This window comes from Lampetra planeri, chromosome 43 (assembly GCF_965212315.1).
Source record: "Lampetra planeri chromosome 43, kcLamPlan1.2.h2, whole genome shotgun sequence".
Lineage (NCBI taxonomy): Eukaryota > Metazoa > Chordata > Hyperoartia > Petromyzontiformes > Petromyzontidae > Lampetra > Lampetra planeri.
The window spans coordinates 7,804,572-7,824,471 of NC_136149.1; the positions used below are offsets into that span (position 1 = coordinate 7,804,572).

General features: G+C 51.4%; 1 protein-coding gene across 2 annotated transcripts in view; it reads right to left on the reverse strand.

Annotated features, from left to right (window-relative positions):
* The window catches only part of LOC144732689 (N-alpha-acetyltransferase 15, NatA auxiliary subunit-like), a 57,933-nt gene extending 42,495 nt beyond the window's left edge, over positions 1 to 15,438 (reverse strand). For both annotated transcript variants that reach the window (XR_013588224.1, XM_078614263.1), the window contains exons 1-4: positions 15,367 to 15,438; positions 5,317 to 5,401; positions 4,561 to 4,665; positions 3,896 to 4,059 (exon numbers count right to left, since the gene is read on the reverse strand). Coding sequence is in view for 1 of the 2 variants with exons in the window: in XM_078614263.1 (XP_078470389.1) it covers positions 3,896 to 4,059; positions 4,561 to 4,665; positions 5,317 to 5,401; positions 15,367 to 15,426 (414 nt within the window). In the remaining variant the exon portion in view is untranslated. The remainder of the gene's footprint in view (positions 1 to 3,895; positions 4,060 to 4,560; positions 4,666 to 5,316; positions 5,402 to 15,366) is intronic.
* Between the last annotated feature and the right edge of the window lie 4,462 nt (positions 15,439 to 19,900).

Here is a 19,900-nt window from a genome sequence, read left to right on the forward strand (position 1 = left end):
AGAAGTGGACAGTATGGAATAATCCACCTGTTGTTGTTAATTTCAATGTGAGAATCACGAACTCTGAAAGTTGTAAAGCCGCCATATTCGGGTGTTTTGCGACAATACATTGGGTATCCATCTTGTGCAGTCTGTCTTTGAGAAGTTGTCATAGGAAACGTTTAGTGCATTTGTTGCCTTTCATGCATGGTGATTTGGGATTGATGGCTCCACAGGGACAATGCACCATGTATGTTTTGAAAGTGTTGTGAAGAAGAGGATCAACGTGTGGGTCTGGTAGTTCAGCGCACATGAAGTTGGTCTTGAAGCCACAGCAGAATATATGCATGTGGAAGGCCATGCTTTAGCCACTCAATGTGTACATGTAGCATCGGGTTGTGCCAAAAAAGATTTGCCTTGTTGATGGCATTCATCAAAACTGCATTTTTTTGTCGGAATATTCTGGCCAGTAAATCATGGTGGTAATGTGGTTTTGGCCTTCTATGACTTCATGAGCCACTTCGTCCGAAGAAGGATTGCAGGTGAACGTGATACAGTGGATGAATTTGGAGGGAATGCTGCAGGGCTGATAATAAGTATAGATAACATGTTAAATTGTAGAAAAAATTACAGTACAGTGCAGACACTGTACTGTACCCCCCACTGTGCCAACTTGCTGCATTTCAGCTGCCCGGCGCTCCACTCGTTGTTGTGAGCATCACTCCTCTGCCCTCAGTTGTTGTTGGAGAGTGGCTGCCTCCAACTGCCCAGTAGTGTCGTTCACGAGCCTCCTCCACAGAGGCCGATATTGACACCGCTGGTACCAGTCTTCGGCAAGTCCACTCAGCTCCCTCTATGCAACCAAATAGAAGCTGCTTCGGCATGCAGTGGCTGGGCATGCGGGCTACATGACCCAGCCAACGCAGCCTTGCCTGCTGGAGGAGCTCACTGATGGTAATGTGTCCCGATCTTTTAAGGATTTGTAAGCTCCTCACACAATCTAGCCTGGTTAAACTCTGGAAGGATTGTAGGCAGGCCAGCCTGCAAGTTTCTAACTGGTGCAGATGTTCCACCAGAGGGGTCCACGTTTCACAAGTGTAATGACCTGTCGGCCTGAAGGGGTAATCGCGGTTATGGGCAAGTTACGTAATGCTTAATTATGAGGGAGGCGTATCTGGGGTAAAAGTGAAAGGCGGAGTCAGTCGGGAAGCTCCGGGAACCAGCTGGAAGGTTTTGGAAGGGGGCATGGGCGGAGGCGGGGCTTGGCCGTGCCAGGATGTATATGAGGGACCGAACCAGAGGTCGGTGATGTTGCGGGTCCTGGCTGCATCGCTGCTCGCCGTCATCTCTCTTCGTCGTCTGGCCACGTGGCCCATCTTCTGCAAGGCTCTCATCGTGGCCTTCGCTGCGCTCATCAGACAGCTGTGTAGTTGGACGCCGACGATGGGGTTGTGTAGAAGGGTCGGCTATGTGTAGCTATGTGAAAACGTTACGTAGATGTATCGTCCAGTGTAATGCTGAAAGTGTGAGAATACATAAGAAGCCTTCTACACGACGTGTCTCGGATGTTGCTCACTACACAAGTGTAGTGACATCGCTGGATGTCACCATGCTGTAAGTGCAGTGCCGGCCCTACAGGACACGGTGTGTGGGTGTCGACCTAAGCCGACATGGCATTCTGGTTGAACCGGGAGGACACGTGACCGGTTAAGATGACAGGGGAGCCCCCAAGAGGAGGCTAGAAGGGTTACGTGAATGGGACCCAGGTCCTTCCCGATGGTTCTGGAAATCTGGAAGAGGGACGCGGCCAAGGGCAGAGCCGGCCATGCTGCAGATAATATAAGCCGAGTCCTGAGAGGGATCGGGGTTGTTCATCCCGGAAAGAAATCCTTCGTCTAAGATTCTCTGTCCTACGAGTCTTCCAGCACGTGGACCCGGGCAGATGCTGTTGGTTCCGGGTCCGTAGTAAAAGTTACGTGGTAACTAGTGTAGTTAGCCGGGTGTTCACCACCCAAGGTTGTTATTGTGTTAAGGGGAAGTGTACCCCGTGTGTTGGAACTAAATACATGCGCTGCCTCCAAAGTCTACGTCTGCGACTCAGTTGAACCCACTACACAAGCATAGGGAAGATAGGGCAGGGCATGACTGTAGCCGAGAAGACCTGAAGCTTCATTCGGAGCGACAGACCAGGTAGCTTCCACACAGCATTATGCAACTGATGAAAATATAATGCCGCCCCCGACTGATTTGGAGTGAGACCTCTGCTGTCAAACCGAAACTGGTCATAAGCACACTGCTTATAACCACTCTCTTCACAATGCTTCCATCACCAATGGGAAATTGAGGGGGTGGAGTGTTTTATGTCACAAAATACCTAGGCAGGTTCTTAGTTTTGGTGGGACTGATGGTAAGACCCCACCTCTTGGTGGCACACTCCAAGGTGCACAGCAGCACCTCCAACTCCTCCTCTGAGTGAGCAGCAATCACCAGATCATCAGCATACATAACATGGTTGACCGTCAGAGAGCCATCCCTCGACCACATCCAGGAATCGATCAGCCTCCCATTGTATCTGTACCAGATGGATATTCCTCCGGTACAGCCATGGAAAGCTTCTCGAACTACGTGGTGGTCAAAGATGATGTTAAATAATGTGGGAGCCAGAGGACATTGCTATCGCACCCCAAGGTGAACAGGGAATGGCTCCGACTCCTGGCCACGTAGCTTTACACGGGCCTGCCCACCATCATGAAGGCCCTTAATGATTGTGAGCAGAGAGTCAGGGACTCCAAAAGTACAAAGAACTGCCCACAGCACTGGCCTGTTGATGGTATCATAGGCCTTGACCAGGTCAATAAAGCAGGAGGTGTGCTGGAATACCCGATACCTCTTCTGTAGCAAACGGACAGAGAATATGGTATCCGTGCAGGACCGCCCTGGTCTGAAACCACATTGGGGCTCCGCAAGCCTCTCCTTAGCGTGCCTGCCAAGGCAATGTTGAATAATAATCCTTGCCAGGACCTTTCCCAGTACACTGAGAAGAGAGATCCCCCTATAGTTGTTACAATCTCCTTCCAATCCTGCGGAACCCGTACTGTGGTTCACAGTTGTGATGAAGTCACGTCGGGCAGCCTGCACACAGATGCCACCCTCCTTCAGCATTTCGCTTGGGAGATCGTCTCAGACTCCGAATCACCCCTCGCACTACCTTCACAGATGGCACCTCTGCCAACCATTCAGAAGGGGTGGCTATTTCTGTCAATAGTTGAGGCATGGCAGCCCTAGCAGGGTCATCCCCACCTTGCTCCATTATGTTGTCTGAGCTAAGCGGAATTCCTCTCCCCCAAGACCTTACAAAAATGGTCTGCAAACCTGTAGACCTGTTCCTGGGGGTCGGTGATTGGATTACCGTTATTTCCCTTATGGATGGTGATAGGTGAGGCGCTGCAAGTAATTTTTTTGATGGAATTAATTAGTGATATGTGATTGCAGGCTACTAAGGCAGATTCCATCTCCACAGCAACCCGTACCCACCACCCCTCCTTGAACATGCAAAGGCTGCTTTATTTATATAGATTTTTTAAAACTACACTGCAAATTACTACGCTAGGATTAGACAGAGCAGCAGAAGCTGCAACATCGCCACCTCCTGCAAAAATATTGCTGACTGCGTCTGTGAAACAATGCCTTCGTGATAGTCCTCTGCTATAAGAAAGGTATAAACACCAAAAGTGCTCAATTATTATTGTTATTAATCACAGATGGCTGAACCCCCAGAATAACCCCCAGATTTGAACCCGGGCTCTCAATGACACTAGCTCAGTGCTTCGAGCCCTTAACCGCCTGGCCAACTTACAACACCCACCGCTGCAACGACAACATTCGGACCACGAGTCATGGAAAGAGGAGCGCTCACCCTGAACCCGGCCAGGTCGGAGGCGAGCAGCTGCAGGGTGGCGAGCTCCTCGAGGAGCCGCGTTTCGCCCTCCCGGCCACACCTGCCCAACGCCCTTCGCACGCAGGCAGCCGCCTCCACGTAGTGCCCGTCGGCACGCTGCAGTGAGCCATATACGCGCCAGCCTGCCGGGACGCGCCGCTAAGGGGGCATCAGCCGAAGGTGGGGCTTGGTCGCGGATGGAGATGGACATATGGCGCGCCGGCAAGGCAATGCCGAGGGGTGCTAGGGAACGTGTTCAGCGCAGAGACACGTAGCGACGTGACACATGCTGCTAGAGACACGCGCTGACGTGGTGACACAGTGGTGACACTAAGATGTGCATATAATACGAACTGTACAGAGACACAAAATGACATGGTGACATGGTAAATCAGTGGCACAGTGGTAACACCAAGGCACGTGCAGCGAACAGGCTTAACCCATAGTTCCAGCCTCACAGCCAATGGTATTGGACGATCAGCCAGATGCGTTAAGAGGAAGAGCCGTGGGCGACCACGGCGGGCGTTCCGCGATGTCGGTACGACGCGGCCTCGCAGGGTGGCAGCAGCATACGGGCCGTTGATGCCGGCCAACACTGGGTGGCGGTGACTCGACGCCAGGGTCACGTTGCATGCGGAGGATACACACATGACTCTCCAGGTTGTTGCGGAGGCCCCGGCGGACGCACTCGCGAGCCTCGTCACGCCGGCCCAGCTTGCTGAGCGCCAGCGCTTTGAGAGCCAGCGTCTCTGCAAGGGACGTGGGTACAACTGAAACTCATCAGCATACATAGGGGGGTGCGGGTCCCCCCCCAAAGCATGCAGCCCAGGGCGGTCTCCCTAAATTCGCCATACCCTAGAGACAGCTCTGGTTTTCAGCAGGTTCCTGCTGCTACATTTGCTTTTTATTTCAGGATGTTTTCAGCCGATCAATGATGCATCGGGTGCTGGCCACCCACCCCCTTAGTGCGCCTTGACAGCCGATATAAGTGCTCACTAACAGCACTTGCCCAAACAGTATGTTAAGGTTATACGGGGGATCTTTGTCCTTGCGTGTCTGTATCACCATATCTCTGTGCTTCTCTGTGCGTCTGTCTCTTCAGTTTCTTGGATAGACAGAGATACACAGATATACGCACATCTATAAACATTTCCAGCATATATCATACACATCAACCCCGACTTTAATTATGCTGTCACAGGAAACACTGCAGTTAACCCCTTAAAATATAATTTTACTGTGAAACATGGAATGTTGATTGTACGAACAAAATTAACAAACGCTTCATTCATTGTATTTTCCCAGCAAGTTTGCCGATTAGGTAAAAAAAATCTCTCCACATGTTACGATGATTTTCAATGTTAAAGCTGTGTGGATCGTCAGTGTAGAACCCAGGTCACCTCCGTGCTCAGCGAGCTGTGGGTTCGCCAGGATCTGGTTGCATAACTTAAGACCAAGCCTGTACTGGGTCTTCTCGTAGCATTTCTGCGAGACACGGAGAGGAAGACACAGTGAGGGTGACGCAGAGAGCGAGATGCAGATAAGGAGATGCGAACAGGGAGACAGAGACCGTGAGTGCTGTGATGCCAATGAAACATGATCCACCGCAGTGACGGATGTTATCAATGAAACACACTTCTATACGGTCTTTCTAACCCATATCAAGGCTTCTGGACAGACTTGTGTGGCCACGCCAACTCTGCATCTTCCCTCTCCCCGACCTCTGTGCATCATTCAGCTCACTTTGATCACTCCTTCCTTCTCTCTGTTCCCTCTCTTCTCTCCCTCTCATCATCATCCTCTCATCTTCAACATCTTGGCACCGTCATTCCGTCTCCCCCTCTTCCCCCTCCTCCTCCACTTCCTGCCCAGTACTCCTCCTTCTCTCTTCCTTCTGCTCTTCTTTGTTCGTCCTGGGGACTTCCCTCCCGGAATCCATTTCCTGCCCCACTCATTGGGATGGTCATCCAGGACAGACCATTACTACTATAATGAGCCAAGAATGTCTGTTTGTGTGTAACATGCGTGACGTCATTCCACATGCCCCCCCCCCCCCCCGTTATTCATATTAATGAGTGGGTGAATTTCTACACTCACGCAGAAGGGCGAGTGGAAATTATTTTTTTCGCAAATTCGCTTTAAGTTTGACGTTTCTTTATTGAAAGTGAATCTAATAAATAATTCTACGTAGCAACAAAGTGGATTTGGTGTCTTTATTTATTTCTTCAGCACTTGAGACAAAAGGTAAGCCTAATTTATGCTTCTATATTATGGTGAAATAGACATCTCTCGGTGATTTTGCCATATATTGTATCAAATTCCTATTTATTCAACCCCAGCAACTGAAAGCAGAAGAGAATAAAGTATCAGAGCAGTGAATTTGAACAAATTGGTCAGTTATATACAGTGCTACAGTGACATGAAGTGAGGTATTTTATGACTTCGTTTTGTGCCAGATTCACTGCCATTAATACAGCGCTACAGTGAAATACAGTGAAGTGTTTGATGACATACTTTCGTGCAAGATTCACTGCCATTAAATTTACACAAGATACAATTATATTCTGCTCAATTTTTTTTCGTAAACATTACAGCTTCCGTCCTAGGACGGGCAAACAAGCTCGTACAACTTCTAACGACGCAATACCCGATCCACAAATTTGAGGGAGACATCGACACAGCAATACTCTCCTCTGCTCCTGACGCCGTTATCTGGGCCTGACCACCTGAATGTGAAATTGTAGTTGTTGCTCTGCATCTACATCAGCCGTACGGAAATAGAAAATCTTACCTCCATTGCCTGCTGCCCTATTGCGCAACTGGCTCGACTCCCCTTCTAGTGGTGGGGTGCCAGGGGTAACACGCTTTTATTACACGCTTTTATTTAACTCACTCTGCCTGTTGTTGTTGTTGTTGTTCTTGTCGTTGTTGTCGTATCCTCAAATCTTGTAACTCAATTTTTACCCACTTCCCAATGTGGTATCGACTGCAAACTTGGTATACTTATGTTTTACTGATGACAATACTATATTCTAGCATTAAAAAAACATATTCTAAAACATGATTTTTTATATGTTATGTTTCGGCTTGGGTCTAATTGTCCACGCTCCACTGACGTTGGCTGTAATTGGCCACGGTCCTTTACGTTATGGCAAGCTTCGGGTCCACTTCCTGGAGTCGTGGATTTCTTCCATTACTAGTACGGTACATGTCATTACAGCATGTTTTAAAAATATATTACTTATTTAGATATAAGTGTATGTGTAATGTAGTAACTCGGCGGGAGACGACTTCACGGGTAGCACACTCTTTATTTCACCAACTTCGTTTCACAGGTGACTAACACCCACTGTAGTATCTCGGGTGACTAACACCCACTTGGTTACTCGGGTGACCAACACCCACTCAGCTACTTGGGTGACTAACACCCACTGAGCTGCCCGGGTGACCAACACCCACTTAGCTACTCGGGTGACTAACACCCACTGAGCTACTCGGGTGACCAACACCCACTTAGCTACTCGGGCGACTAACACCCACTGAGCTACTCGGGTGACCAACACCCACTTAGCTACTCGGGTGACTAACACCCACTGAGCTACTCGGGACACACCCTGCCGGGGTGTCCGTCTCGACTATGGGTCCCACAGTCCCGACCCACATGGGCGTCGGACCACGGGTCCCACAGTCTCGCCTCCGAGCCACACAGGGCCCCGGTCCCTACAAGGACAGCGGGACTAGGGGTCTCGGGGCACTACGTCTTCAACTCCGTCTTCGATCTTCAACTGGTTAACAACCACGAGTGCTCTCGCGCGTCACCCTTTATACCCCACCTGCGGACGTCGCTGAGAGCACCCATCCTATTTGACCAATCACTGGGCGCTGGCTACGATCCTGTTTTCCCACCTCTCAGCGCGCCTCACCACCCACGCCGCGCCGCCCCGTCATCTGTCACTCCCGGCGCGCGCGTCCACACCACGCCCACAACGCGTGCCCAACCCCGCACCCCGTGCCGCCCCGTGATCCATCACTGTCACTGTCGGCGCACGTCAACACCACCACTACATCACCCCCTACCACATAGCTCGCAGCCGACCCGGCTGCTATAAAAATATACAACACCCCCTCCCCCCTGTGTGCCCCGTAACACAACAACAAGAACAACAACCAACGTAACAACACAACACAACGCGAACACTGCCATCCGTAACCATCAACCAATGCCACTACAACAAACAGAACAATATGTACAATCCGGCGAGTGACAATACCAAATGTGTATGCAGAAAAGAAAAATAATTTTTTTTTTCTTTTTTTTTCCCTTCCGACTCGTGCAGCGTCCCATTCTTTCCGAGCGTCCCTAGAACGGGACATTACCCCGGCAGAGGGGGAACACTGGGCGAGCTCGGGGTTGAAAAATGTCTTCATGAAAAGTGTTGTGCCCTAGCCCGAGTCCGCCTTGCCGGTCCGTCGTATGGCACCAGACGCGGTTGACCGTCCGGTGGTGCCGGCAGTTCAGGAAGACATGGGCCAGGCATCGGGGATCCGCGCGTGCCGCGGGGTTCCGGTTCCCGACGGTCAGCAGCCGTCAGGTCCGAGACACCTGGGGGTGGGTCAGGTGGAGACACGTGAGGATCAGCCTGCGACACATCCCTCCCCGAGTCGACGGTCACATCACACGCCCGGTCGTTACGGCACAGAACGGGGTCACACGGTGCCGCATAGGGTTTCAGTCGGGAGGGGTGCACGTACCAACGGCGTTTTCCCCATTTAATCTGTATACTCTGGGGTCGTGCAACCCGCACAATTTCCACCGGTCCCCTCCAAGGTCTCAACAATTTGGGGGACGTAGCCAACGGTGCATGTGGACAATGCAGCCAGGCCTTATCGCCTGGTTTCCAATCGTGCGTATGCACCCTCCGTCCATGCAATCTCTCGTTCGCGATTTGCCGAGACCGCGAATTCAATCTCGCCGCCTCCCGCGCTTCAGCCAATTTGGCGATATTAAATTTGATGTGGTCTGCCAATTTAGATTTTGCACGTGGCTGGGAAATCCCCAGTTGGACGTCCATGGCCGGATCGGCCTCCCGCCCATACATAAGAAAAAATGGGGAAAATCCCGTCGCCGCATGAGGGGCCATTCGATAGGCCGCGAGTACCCCCGGCACCTGTAAGTCCCAATCAACCTGATCGTCGCAGACCTGTTGGCACAGCATAGACGTAATCGTCCTGTTCAGACGTTCAACCATCCCGTCAGTCTGCGGGTGGTACGGGGAAGTACGCACTTTCTTTGTACCCAACAGGTCGCACACCTCGCGCAACAAAACGCTCGAAAAATTCTTCCCTTGATCCGTCAGCAAGCGTTCGGGGGCGCCCTTGTCCAAAACATAACCTTGGACAAAGGCGTCCGCCACTGCTGCAGCCGACTGGTTGGCGAGTGGCCATGCCATGGGCCATCGGGTGAAGTACTCTACGCCAACCAGCAGGAACCTATTTCCCCTCGGTGTAGCAGGAAAGGGCCCCAAGATGTCTAACGCAACCAATTCGTTTGTGCGCGAAACTTGAATGGATTGCAGCGGTGGATTAGCCGCCAATGGTGGCGGTTTTCTTTGGGCGCACCCGAGTCGTTCATGAGCAGCCAGAACGACCCTACCCCGCATAGCAAAAGGCACAACGAGCACGTGACGCCGGGACGTTGTCCCACTTCATCAAGAGGCCCTGTCTGCACACCCAGGAACCGACCCGCGCATCCCCTACCTCGGGAGCGTCAACTTTCCGACGTAGCGTGAGTAGGGAGCTGTCGGACATTTGGAGACGGCCCCACTCGATGAGGGGCAACGATAACAGTGAGTCCCTCCCCGTGGGAGCGTCGACACCCGCGGTGTCAGTGGCGGCGAGCGCAACTCCCGCGGGGTCGGTGACCGGGGGTTTACACCACGCCGATCCCAGCAAACATGCGCAGTCCGTGCGCGGTGGCAACCGCGACAAGGCGTCCGCATTTGAGTGTCGCAATCCCTTGCGGTAAATCGTCGTGAATTGGTAGTCCTGAAGGACCTCCAACCATCGGGACAATTGGCCGGATGGCTGCGCCACCCGCATAGCGTATTGGAGAGCCGCATGGTCCGTACGAACCGTAAAATGACGGCCGTAAAGATACGGCCTGAATTGCTGTGTAAAAAACACAATCGCTAACAATTCATGACGAGTCACGCAATAGCGTTGTTCGGCGGGGGAAAGAACTCTACTACCGTAGGCGACCACCCGTTCAACCCCCCCGACCACCTGTGAGAGCACTCCCCCGATACCCGTGTTGCTGGCATCCGTGTCAAGCAAAAACGGTTGCGTGAAATCGGGGTAACACAAGGGGGGAGCCTGCACCAAGGCGTCACGAAGGGAGCAGAACGCAGCCTCCTCTTCCGGCCCCCAGTGAAACCGCACACCCTTAGCTGTCAAAGCGTGCAGGGGCCTGGCTATGGTGGCAAACTGCTTGACAAAACGACGGTAATAGGAGGCGAATCCAATAAAGCTGCGAACCTCCGTGACCGAGGTTGGCGTTGGCCATGAGCTGACGCAGTGCGTCTTAGCAGGGTCTGTCGAGATCCCTGAACGACTCACGATATGGCCCAAATACCTGACCAATTCCCGAAGCAGAAAACATTTAGCCGGTTTAAATTTAAGCTTAGCGGAACGCATCCTGAGGAACACCGCTCGCAGTCGCTGGAGGTGCTCCTCAAAAGTCCGGCTGAAAACGATGATATCGTCGAGGTAAATCAAACAGGTGTCCCATTGGAGGCCCGACAAAACCAATTCCATGTGCCTCTGGAACGTGGCGGGAGCGGAATGTAAGCCCATGGGCAAACGGTTGAATTCAAATAGGCCACCAGGTGTCCGGAAAGCGGTTTTAGGTTTAGATTCGTTATCGAGGGGCAATTGCCAAAATCCGGAAAGCAGATCGAGTGTGGAAAAAAACTGTGCTCCCGCCAAGGCATCCAGCGACTCATCCATCCTGGGGAGCGGATACGCATCCGCCATCGAGATTTTGTTTAAGCGGCGGAAATCGACACAGAACCGCAAAGACCCGTCCTGTTTTTTAACTAGGACAATAGGAGCACCCCACGGACTAGAAGAGGGCGAAATGATGTCGGCCGCCAACATGTCATTAACCGCCGACTGCACATGCTCCTTATTGGCTGGGCTGAGCCGGATGGGATTCTGTCGAATAGGGGCCGCGTCCCCCGTAGCTATGTGGTGGCGCAACAGGTCTGTGCAGCCAATATCGTACTTATGTCTGCTGAACACGTCAGCAAACTCGAGTAGCAAACCCCTCAATGCTCCCAATTGCACCTTGGACAAGTTAGCAGACCCGGCACACAACGAGTCCAACCACTCTGTCCCCTCATCACTTGGAGGATGCGACTCGACACTGAAATCGGCGTGAGCAACGAGCTGTTCCTCAACGGGTAGCGGCGCGGCGTGAGCCAGCACCGTTCCCTGCGTAATTATGGCCGGCCGCGACCCCGTATTCAGGACCATTACGAACGGCTCACTGTCCCCTCTCACCATGGTTCGAGCTACCGCCAAGTCGAGACCACTTTTGGCCCTGTTAGACGGCCCCAACAGTACTCCCTGTGCCCCCGCATCCACCCCGAGTGGTTTCCTCAACCGAAGGGGTACCAACATTTGCGATCCCGGGGGCACCCGTACAGTCTGAGTTGCCAGCGCCTGCACCGTCGCACAAACCGTGCGTATTTTGGTAGGGCTCGTCAAGAACGCAACCCGCCGTCCCGACGGAAGCTCAATGCAGGCCTGATCTATGAGAATTTTGATGGGCATTTTGGACAAAAAGTCCGTACCTAGCAAACAAGGAACGGCCAGCGATGATGATACAAAAATAGGGCCCGCCAATTTGATGTCACCAATGCAAATAGTCGCCCGAATCTGGCCGATGATCCCCAGGGATCCCCCATTCGCCGCATAAAATGGCACGTCCACAGGCAGAAGGGGTCGACTTTGGACGGGAAGAATGTTATAAATAAGGTCCGAAATGATAGTGGCCGACGCACCCGTGTCCACAAGCACCCGGACCTCAACCCCGTCAATAAACCCCATTACCACGGACGACCCGGCCGACGCAGCCACTATCCTGTGGGCCAATTCGGACCATTCGACTGCTTTCGGGCCGTGTACGGACCCCCCTCGCCGAAGTGAACCCCCGGCACCCAGACGCGGACCCCCCACCGCCAAGCGGCGACCTGAACGTGCCGCGTATGTGGACCGAGCGTGTGAGGTGCCGCGACTTGCCGGGTTTAGTTGGGATGACTTGTGGGCCTGGTCGTCGTCCCGACGTGGTCCCGTGGCGCGCTGACGCGGAGCCCGGCACCCGGCTGCGACGTGACCCCGAAGGCCGCAGTTGTAGCAGACGACGAGGGACGTCGTAGGTTTCGGTTGCTCCAGCTTGCGGGATGAACGTGTGGGTGAACGACCTCCCGTTCTCCACTCCCCCGGACGCGATACAGCGAAGGCCTGCTCCCGATCCGCAGCTGGCTGAGGCTCGGCGATCGTGGCGGCCGGTGCCGCATTCCCCGCCAATTTGCAGACGACCGTCGGCTTGCGCTTGAGGACCTCGTACGCGTGAATACTCGTGGCGATCGCCAGGGAGCAGATATCCATTTCGTCCGCCACATTGATGGGGACTCCCAACTCGTGGGCCAACGCCAGCAGCTGCTCCGTCACCATGGCGTCCTTCCCCTCCTTGTCCATGCGGGGAAAAGCTGCGTCCGCCAGGGCGAGCAGCGCCGTGCGATAGGCGAGCGTTGTTTCTCCAACCACCTTCCGCCGATCGTAGAATTGGTGGCGGCAGGTCGAGGGCGGGCCGAACACCTTAGCCATTAGGTGTAGCACGGCCTGGAGCGTTGAGCGAGACGACCTTGGGGCAGATGTGAAGGCTGCAAGCGCGTCGTCGTCGAGCATCGCTGGCAGAGCGCGCAGGGCAGTGGTGTCGGACCACCCCGACATTTCTTGATGTGCGAGGAACCTTCGGTGGAAGGCTCCCCAGTCGCCTCCGTCTGCCTTGAACGCCGACAGCGCGGGCAATCGTTGCTGGAGGACTCGGTCGTCGTCGGAACGATTTTCCCGCGCGCCACTGTGGTTGTAGAAAATGTCGGCTCTGTCAGCAGTCGCACCCTGGAGAGCTCCGGTGCGCGCCGATGACGCGGGCCGCGCTGAGTGGAGATCTCCGGCCACGTGGTGTCCCCGCTTCCCGCCAAACAATGGTGGTCCCTCAAAAACGGCGCCAACTTCAAAACTTTTGGCGCGAAGCGCCTTCTGGCGGGAACCCTCCAGCCGCGCCGCCTCCTCCAACCCCGCAGCCGTCCCTCCGCCCGCTGGAACGGAGATCTCCGCCAAAACTGCAGCGGCGGCGAGCAGCAACTCCGCCAGGCGGGAGTGTGCGTCCTGTAGGCTGGTGTCGGAGGCGAGCGGAGCGTCGGCCATCGCCGCGAAGTGCTGCATCGGCGGCAACTCCTCGTCCTCTCCTCCCGAGGTTGGTGTCTCCGGTACGCCGTCGTCTTCCCGATCTCGCTCGTGGGTACGGGTAGTCTTCCTAGTATCCATTCTTCTTGAAGACAGGTTTACTTCTGACGCCAGTTGTAATGTAGTAACTCGGCGGGAGACGACTTCACGGGTAGCACACTCTTTATTTCACCAACTTCGTTTCACAGGTGACTAACACCCACTGTAGTATCTCGGGTGACTAACACCCACTTGGTTACTCGGGTGACTAACACCCACTTGGTTACTCGGGTGACTAACACCCACGTAGTTACTCGGGTGACCAACACCCACTCAGCTACTTGGGTGACTAACACCCACTGAGCTGCCCGGGTGACCAACACCCACTTAGCTACTCGGGTGACTAACACCCACTGAGCTACTCGGGTGACCAACACCCACTTAGCTACTCGGGCGACTAACACCCACTGAGCTACTCGGGTGACCAACACCCACTTAGCTACTCGGGTGACTAACACCCACTGAGCTACTCGGGACACACCCTGCCGGGGTGTCCGTCTCGACTATGGGTCCCACAGTCCCGACCCACATGGGCGTCGGACCACGGGTCCCACAGTCTCGCCTCCGAGCCACACAGGGCCCCGGTCCCTACAAGGACAGCGGGACTAGGGGTCTCGGGGCACTACGTCTTCAACTCCGTCTTCGATCTTCAACTGGTTAACAACCACGAGTGCTCTCGCGCGTCACCCTTTATACCCCACCTGCGGACGTCGCTGAGAGCACCCATCCTATTTGACCAATCACTGGGCGCTGGCTACGATCCTGTTTTCCCACCTCTCTGCGCGCCTCACCACCCACGCCGCGCCGCCCCGTGATCCATCACTGTCACTGTCGGCGCACGTCAACACCACCACTACATATGCAATAACCACCCCACACGTGATATCCGTGTTCTCCCCAGAACCTTGTCAGGACACGGTACTAAACGCATTTGAGAGGTTTGTCAGCGGTGGGCAGTGCAGCGAACGCCATTGTTGTACTGTACCTCTATGCCCCAACGTCTATGCTCCAGGCCTTCAGCAATCAACACTGACTTGTTCAAATATATGTACACACATCACTTGCACCATTTATAAAAATAGACACAAATCCCCAGGGTAGCCTTTAAACCACAGCTGTGATCAGTGCTGTTTGTGACTACCGATGAAGGCCGTTACGGTACATGAGGGGGGAGGTGGCCAGCACCACGCCCGACCGCCTTTGTCTCCTCAGTGCTGTTTACATAGAGCACGAGGAACTAATGTAAGTCTGAGTCGACCTAGGGGATGCCCACGACCTGTTCACACTAGCCTGCCACCATCACACACTAGCCCACACCATCACACCAACCCACACCATCACACACACACCAACCCAGAACCATCACACACACACACCAACCCACACCATCACACGCATCAGCCCACACCGTCACTCGTTTGTTGCGAACTGTGACCATGCCCGCAGACGAGAGGCGGAGAGACGAGGAGACTGAGGGGAGGGAACGAGAGGCGAGGGGTAGGAAGCGGGAGGAATGAGAGGCGAGGGGAATGAGAGGAGGTGCCGCGGGAGACGGAATGAATGGAGATGAGAGTGGTGGAGATGACGAGGAGACATTCGGGGCGAGGAGGAGAGAGATAATCGTCATAGAAGAGAGATGAGCAGAGACGAGGCGAGATGAAGGGTGCGTAGGGACGATGCGAGATGACAGAGGAGGCAAGAAGATCGCGATTGGGGGATGCCGCCGAGGGAGAGGAGAGAGCGCGGCTGGATGAGAGGACACGGAACGCGAGACCGGCAGTGAGGAAGACGAGAGGAGGTGTGGGAATATGAAATACGATGACGAGGTGTGAGGGGGGGGTTTGATGAGGGGACGACGAGGGGGTGTGAGGGAGCCTCACCAGGATTTGGCCGTAGAGCGCCGCCTCCCTGCTGGGCAGAGCCGCGGCCTCCGCGTCCATGGCCTCGCGCCACGGAAAATCCTACGGCGCGTGCGCGTGCACACTGCGTGTGTGTGTGTGTACACGCGTGTGTGCGTGTGTACACTGCGTGTGTGCGTGTGTACACTGCGTGTGTGCGTGTGTACACTGCGTGTGTGCGTGTGTACACTGCGTGTGTGTGTGTATACTCGTGTGTGCACGTACTCTGTACACGCGCGTGTGTACGTGTTTTGTGTACGTGCACGCACTGTGTGTACACACTGTATGGGTACACGCGCGTGTGTACGTACATGCGTGTGTGTGTGCGTACACTGTGTCCTCCTGCCAGACGCCAGTGGGCGTTCGACACTTCACGTGGCCTTAACGTGCACATGGCCTGGCACAAACGCTGTGGTGACGTAACCGCCACTTCGTGGTGAATGGCAGCGGTTGTTTTTTCACTGCGTGTGGGGAGCGATAGTGTAGCGGTTAGCGTGCTGTGTGTGTGTGTAGGGAGCGGTGGTGTAGTGGTTAGTGTGCTGTGTGTGTGTGTAGGGAGCGGTGGTGTAGTGGTTAGTGTGCTGTGTGTGTGTGTAGGGAGCGGTGGTGTAGCGGTTAGTGTGCTGTGTGTGTGTGTAGGGAGCGGTGGTGTAGCGGTTAGCGTGCTGTGTGTGTGTAGGGAGCGGTGGTGTAGTGGTTAGTGTGCTGTGTGTGTGTGTAGGGAGCGGTGGTGTAGTGGTTAGTGTGCTGCGCTACCAACCCGGTGACCCGAGTTCGATTCCCGATCACGGCCAACACCAGTGACGATTATCTGAACTGGTCATGGGCCTTTCCTAGGTCGACTCAGCCTCAAATGTGTACCCAGTGTGGTGTGTTAGCATCGACACTGGGGAGACAAAGGCGGCCGGGCGTGGTGCTAGCCACCCACCCCCTTCTTGTGCAGTACAGGCCTTCATATGTGTTCTCTCACAGCACTTGCCCCAACAGTCTGTTAAAAGGCTATCGCAGGTGGGGGGGGGGCTATTTGTGTTAACGTAGGTGTGTACACACGTGTTTAAGAAGGCGTAAACATGTGTTTACGAAGGTGTACACACGTGTGTGTACACTGTTGGATGCCGCAAAGCAAACGTCAGCAGGCAGAGTCATCTCGACCAAGTCCAGAAGAGCTGCTGGTGGCGAGCCGACGAAGCCTCCTCGCTCCATTGCTACACGCTGATGACACGATGTAACAGTTTTTGTTCCTGGGTAGTAAGTGTTACAGCCACTCATCTATGGAGATTATTCACACTGTGCGAGCTTAAAGCAAATATGAGACAACAAGGGTGATAATACATTCATCACTGTATTGAATGCACGGCGAGTTGGAGAAATGAGAGCTGAGCATTTCGGAGTATTGGAAAGCAGACATCTTAAACAACCAATTGGAGAGTTTGCCATAGATAAAGCTCTGCGAAACTAATCAATGAAGAATCAAGGCCATGCTCATAATGAAGCATTGCTTCAATACTTCAGAGCTCTTAAGACCCCTATGTACACAATACCAGCACAAGATCAATTAGTGGATGCCGCAAGAAATGTTGAAAATTTAACACGTAGGCTTTCGCGACCAACATTCATAATCAACGTTTTTGGGTTTAGATCGCGTTATTTATAAATATGTCGTAACCCTCCACCACCCGACACGGCCAATCAGTAAAAAAGTGTCACGTTGACAAAAGACAAATAGTTCACTGCTTTAGCCCACCGGTGTGTTGAAGCGTAAAACCACAACATTTTCAATTTGAGTACGACGTTTCGCTGGTAATTGCATCCAGCATCATCGGGAGATGGTTTTACGCTTCAACACACCGGTGGGCTAAAGCAGTGAACTATTTGTCTTTTGTCAACGTGACACTTTTTTACTGATTGGCTGTGTCGGGTGGTGAAGGGTTACGACACATTTATAAATAATGCGATCTAAACCCAAAAACGTTGATTATGAATGTTGAAAATATCGAAATAAACAATCATTCCAAAGGACATCAATAAGACTAGAGGCTTGCCACGTGAATTGCTAATATTTATAGGAGCCAAAGTCATGTTAAGATCCAACATTGATGTCTCGAAAGGATTTGTAAATGGGGCTGTTGGATATATCCTAAAAATCACTTGCCCTATTCCTAGTTGTGCACAATTGCACAAAAGAAAAATACCTGAAATAGTTGCAATAGACTTTGGCAAGGACGACGCAAACCAAATTAAGCCGAAATAAGTTCAGTTCCCTGCTATTCGTGGCTATGGTACAGCTGAACGAAGAATGCTGCGACTAATTATATCATGGCCATCGACACTACACAAAATGCAAGGATGTACAGTGGATCATGCAGTTGTGTACTTGGGATCAAAACTCTTCGAAGCAGGTCACGCATATGTTACCTAAAGTTGTGTTCGCTCGCTGGATGGACATTCAAATGAAGATTTGGACAACCTAAAACTAACCATGCTATAATGAAGCGTTACCAAAAATTGATAACGTAAAAAATCATCAATCAAGTTAAGAAACTCGATTTGTGTCTCACCATCTTATATACACAAATATGGTTGAGTACGTTGCAAACAACATCAAGGCAATGTATCCAGTTAAGAACAGTGCTCTCGGATCGCACTATAAAAGGTAAGGTCCACAAAAGAAGTAGACTTAGTCTTAGATTGAGTCTATTTTTTGCAAGTATTTCAAAAAAGTATCAAACAATATTCCTTGTGAAAAATCATTGTTAAAATTAAGACAAAAATTTTAAAAATACTTGCACTCATAAGTTAAAAATAACTTTTTTTCAGCCGTCACCAGCTGATCAGAATAGTATTTTACATTTGTAGCTAAAAATAAAACCATGGGGTGCTTCTTTAATATCACTATAATCCTAATCGATGACCAAAAATAGCTAAATATAATTATCAACACATGGTAGTCAATATCATGACAAAATACTATTAGATTTCCAATTATGTAGCAGGGTTATCTCTTTTATTTATTTATTTAAAGCTTTCGTGACTGCAGGGATTCATATTCTTGGTTCTTTCGGTAAAGTCACGTAGAAGGGAAATAATAAAATAATATAAATATAAAACAATACAAATTCTCACGACGTTTAGACTGCAACACAAGCAATCATCACACCTGATCACACCTGATGATGATTGCTTGTGTTGCAGTCGAAACGTGAGAATTTTTATTGTTTTATATTTGTATTATTTTATTTTTCCCTTCTACGTGACTTTACCGAAAGAACCAAGAATATAGGGTTATCTCTATTTGCTCTTACCAATCTCATTATGGCACTTTGTTGGTTTAGATGCCTTTGTGTTAGTAGCACGTTTGGAATCATCTAAACTATTCCATGCTAAAATTGTAATATTTAGCTTTTGAGGAGTTGGAACTAAGTATAATATGAAATGGCTTGTAGCGTTCCTTTGTAAACTAAAGGCTCACAATATGAAGGGAGTGGTATCTGATATCACTAGAAAAAGGTAAGGTGTAAGGTCCTAAGCAATGTAGAATATGCCTTATATGGAATTTCACTTATAAATAATAAAAATCCTAGTCTTAAATTATAATACAAAGTTCACCATTCATCTGCAAATCTCGACGAGCAAATTTTACTTACCAAAAGTAAAAACTTTACAACATCAGTAATACGTATTTGAAGCAATTGAAACGCACATGTCGACTTGATTATGATAGGAACATTAACAAATGCATAAGCAATAGCTAAATAATTACAATTACAAATACTTGACAAATACCTTCAACATAATTTGAACCAAATCTACGCTTTTATTATATTATCGGATAAAGCAAACATCGATTGCATTATCTATATATAGTAATTACATGTACATGTAATTTATGTACTTGTCTTCCCTTCGACTAATATACTCTGTTCATAATCAACGTTTTTGGGTTTAGATCGCGTTATTTATAAATGTGTCGTAACCCTCCACCACCCGACACGGCCAATCTGTAAAAAAGTGTCACGTTGACAAAAGACAAATAGTGCACTGCTTTAGCCCACCGGTCATGTTGAAGCGTGAAACCATAACATTTACAATTTTTTAGTACCGAAAGCCTACGTGTTAAACTAATATACTCTGACTGATCATAGAAGTTGCCATAGGAAGTTCAGAAAACAATGGGTTTAGGTCAGTGGTTCTTAACCTGGGTTCGATCGAACCCCAGGGGTTCGGTGAGTCAGTCTCAGGGGTTCGGTGGAGGTTAAGACACACACCCGACTCATATGATTCGTGATGACACGGCCGGCTTGGCCATCATTGGCTGCAAGTGATCACGCTACATCGCTTGGCCTATCTGTGCTGCAGGGAATTTGGTGCGCTCGGTAGTCGACTTGTGACTGTCGTGATGGTACGTCGCGTGATTTCTTTCTTAATATTTTAATCCCTTCATACTAACTATGTTGAGCAAAACAAGAAAGTGGTCGGACGAATATGTACAATATGGATTCACATGTATAACGGAACG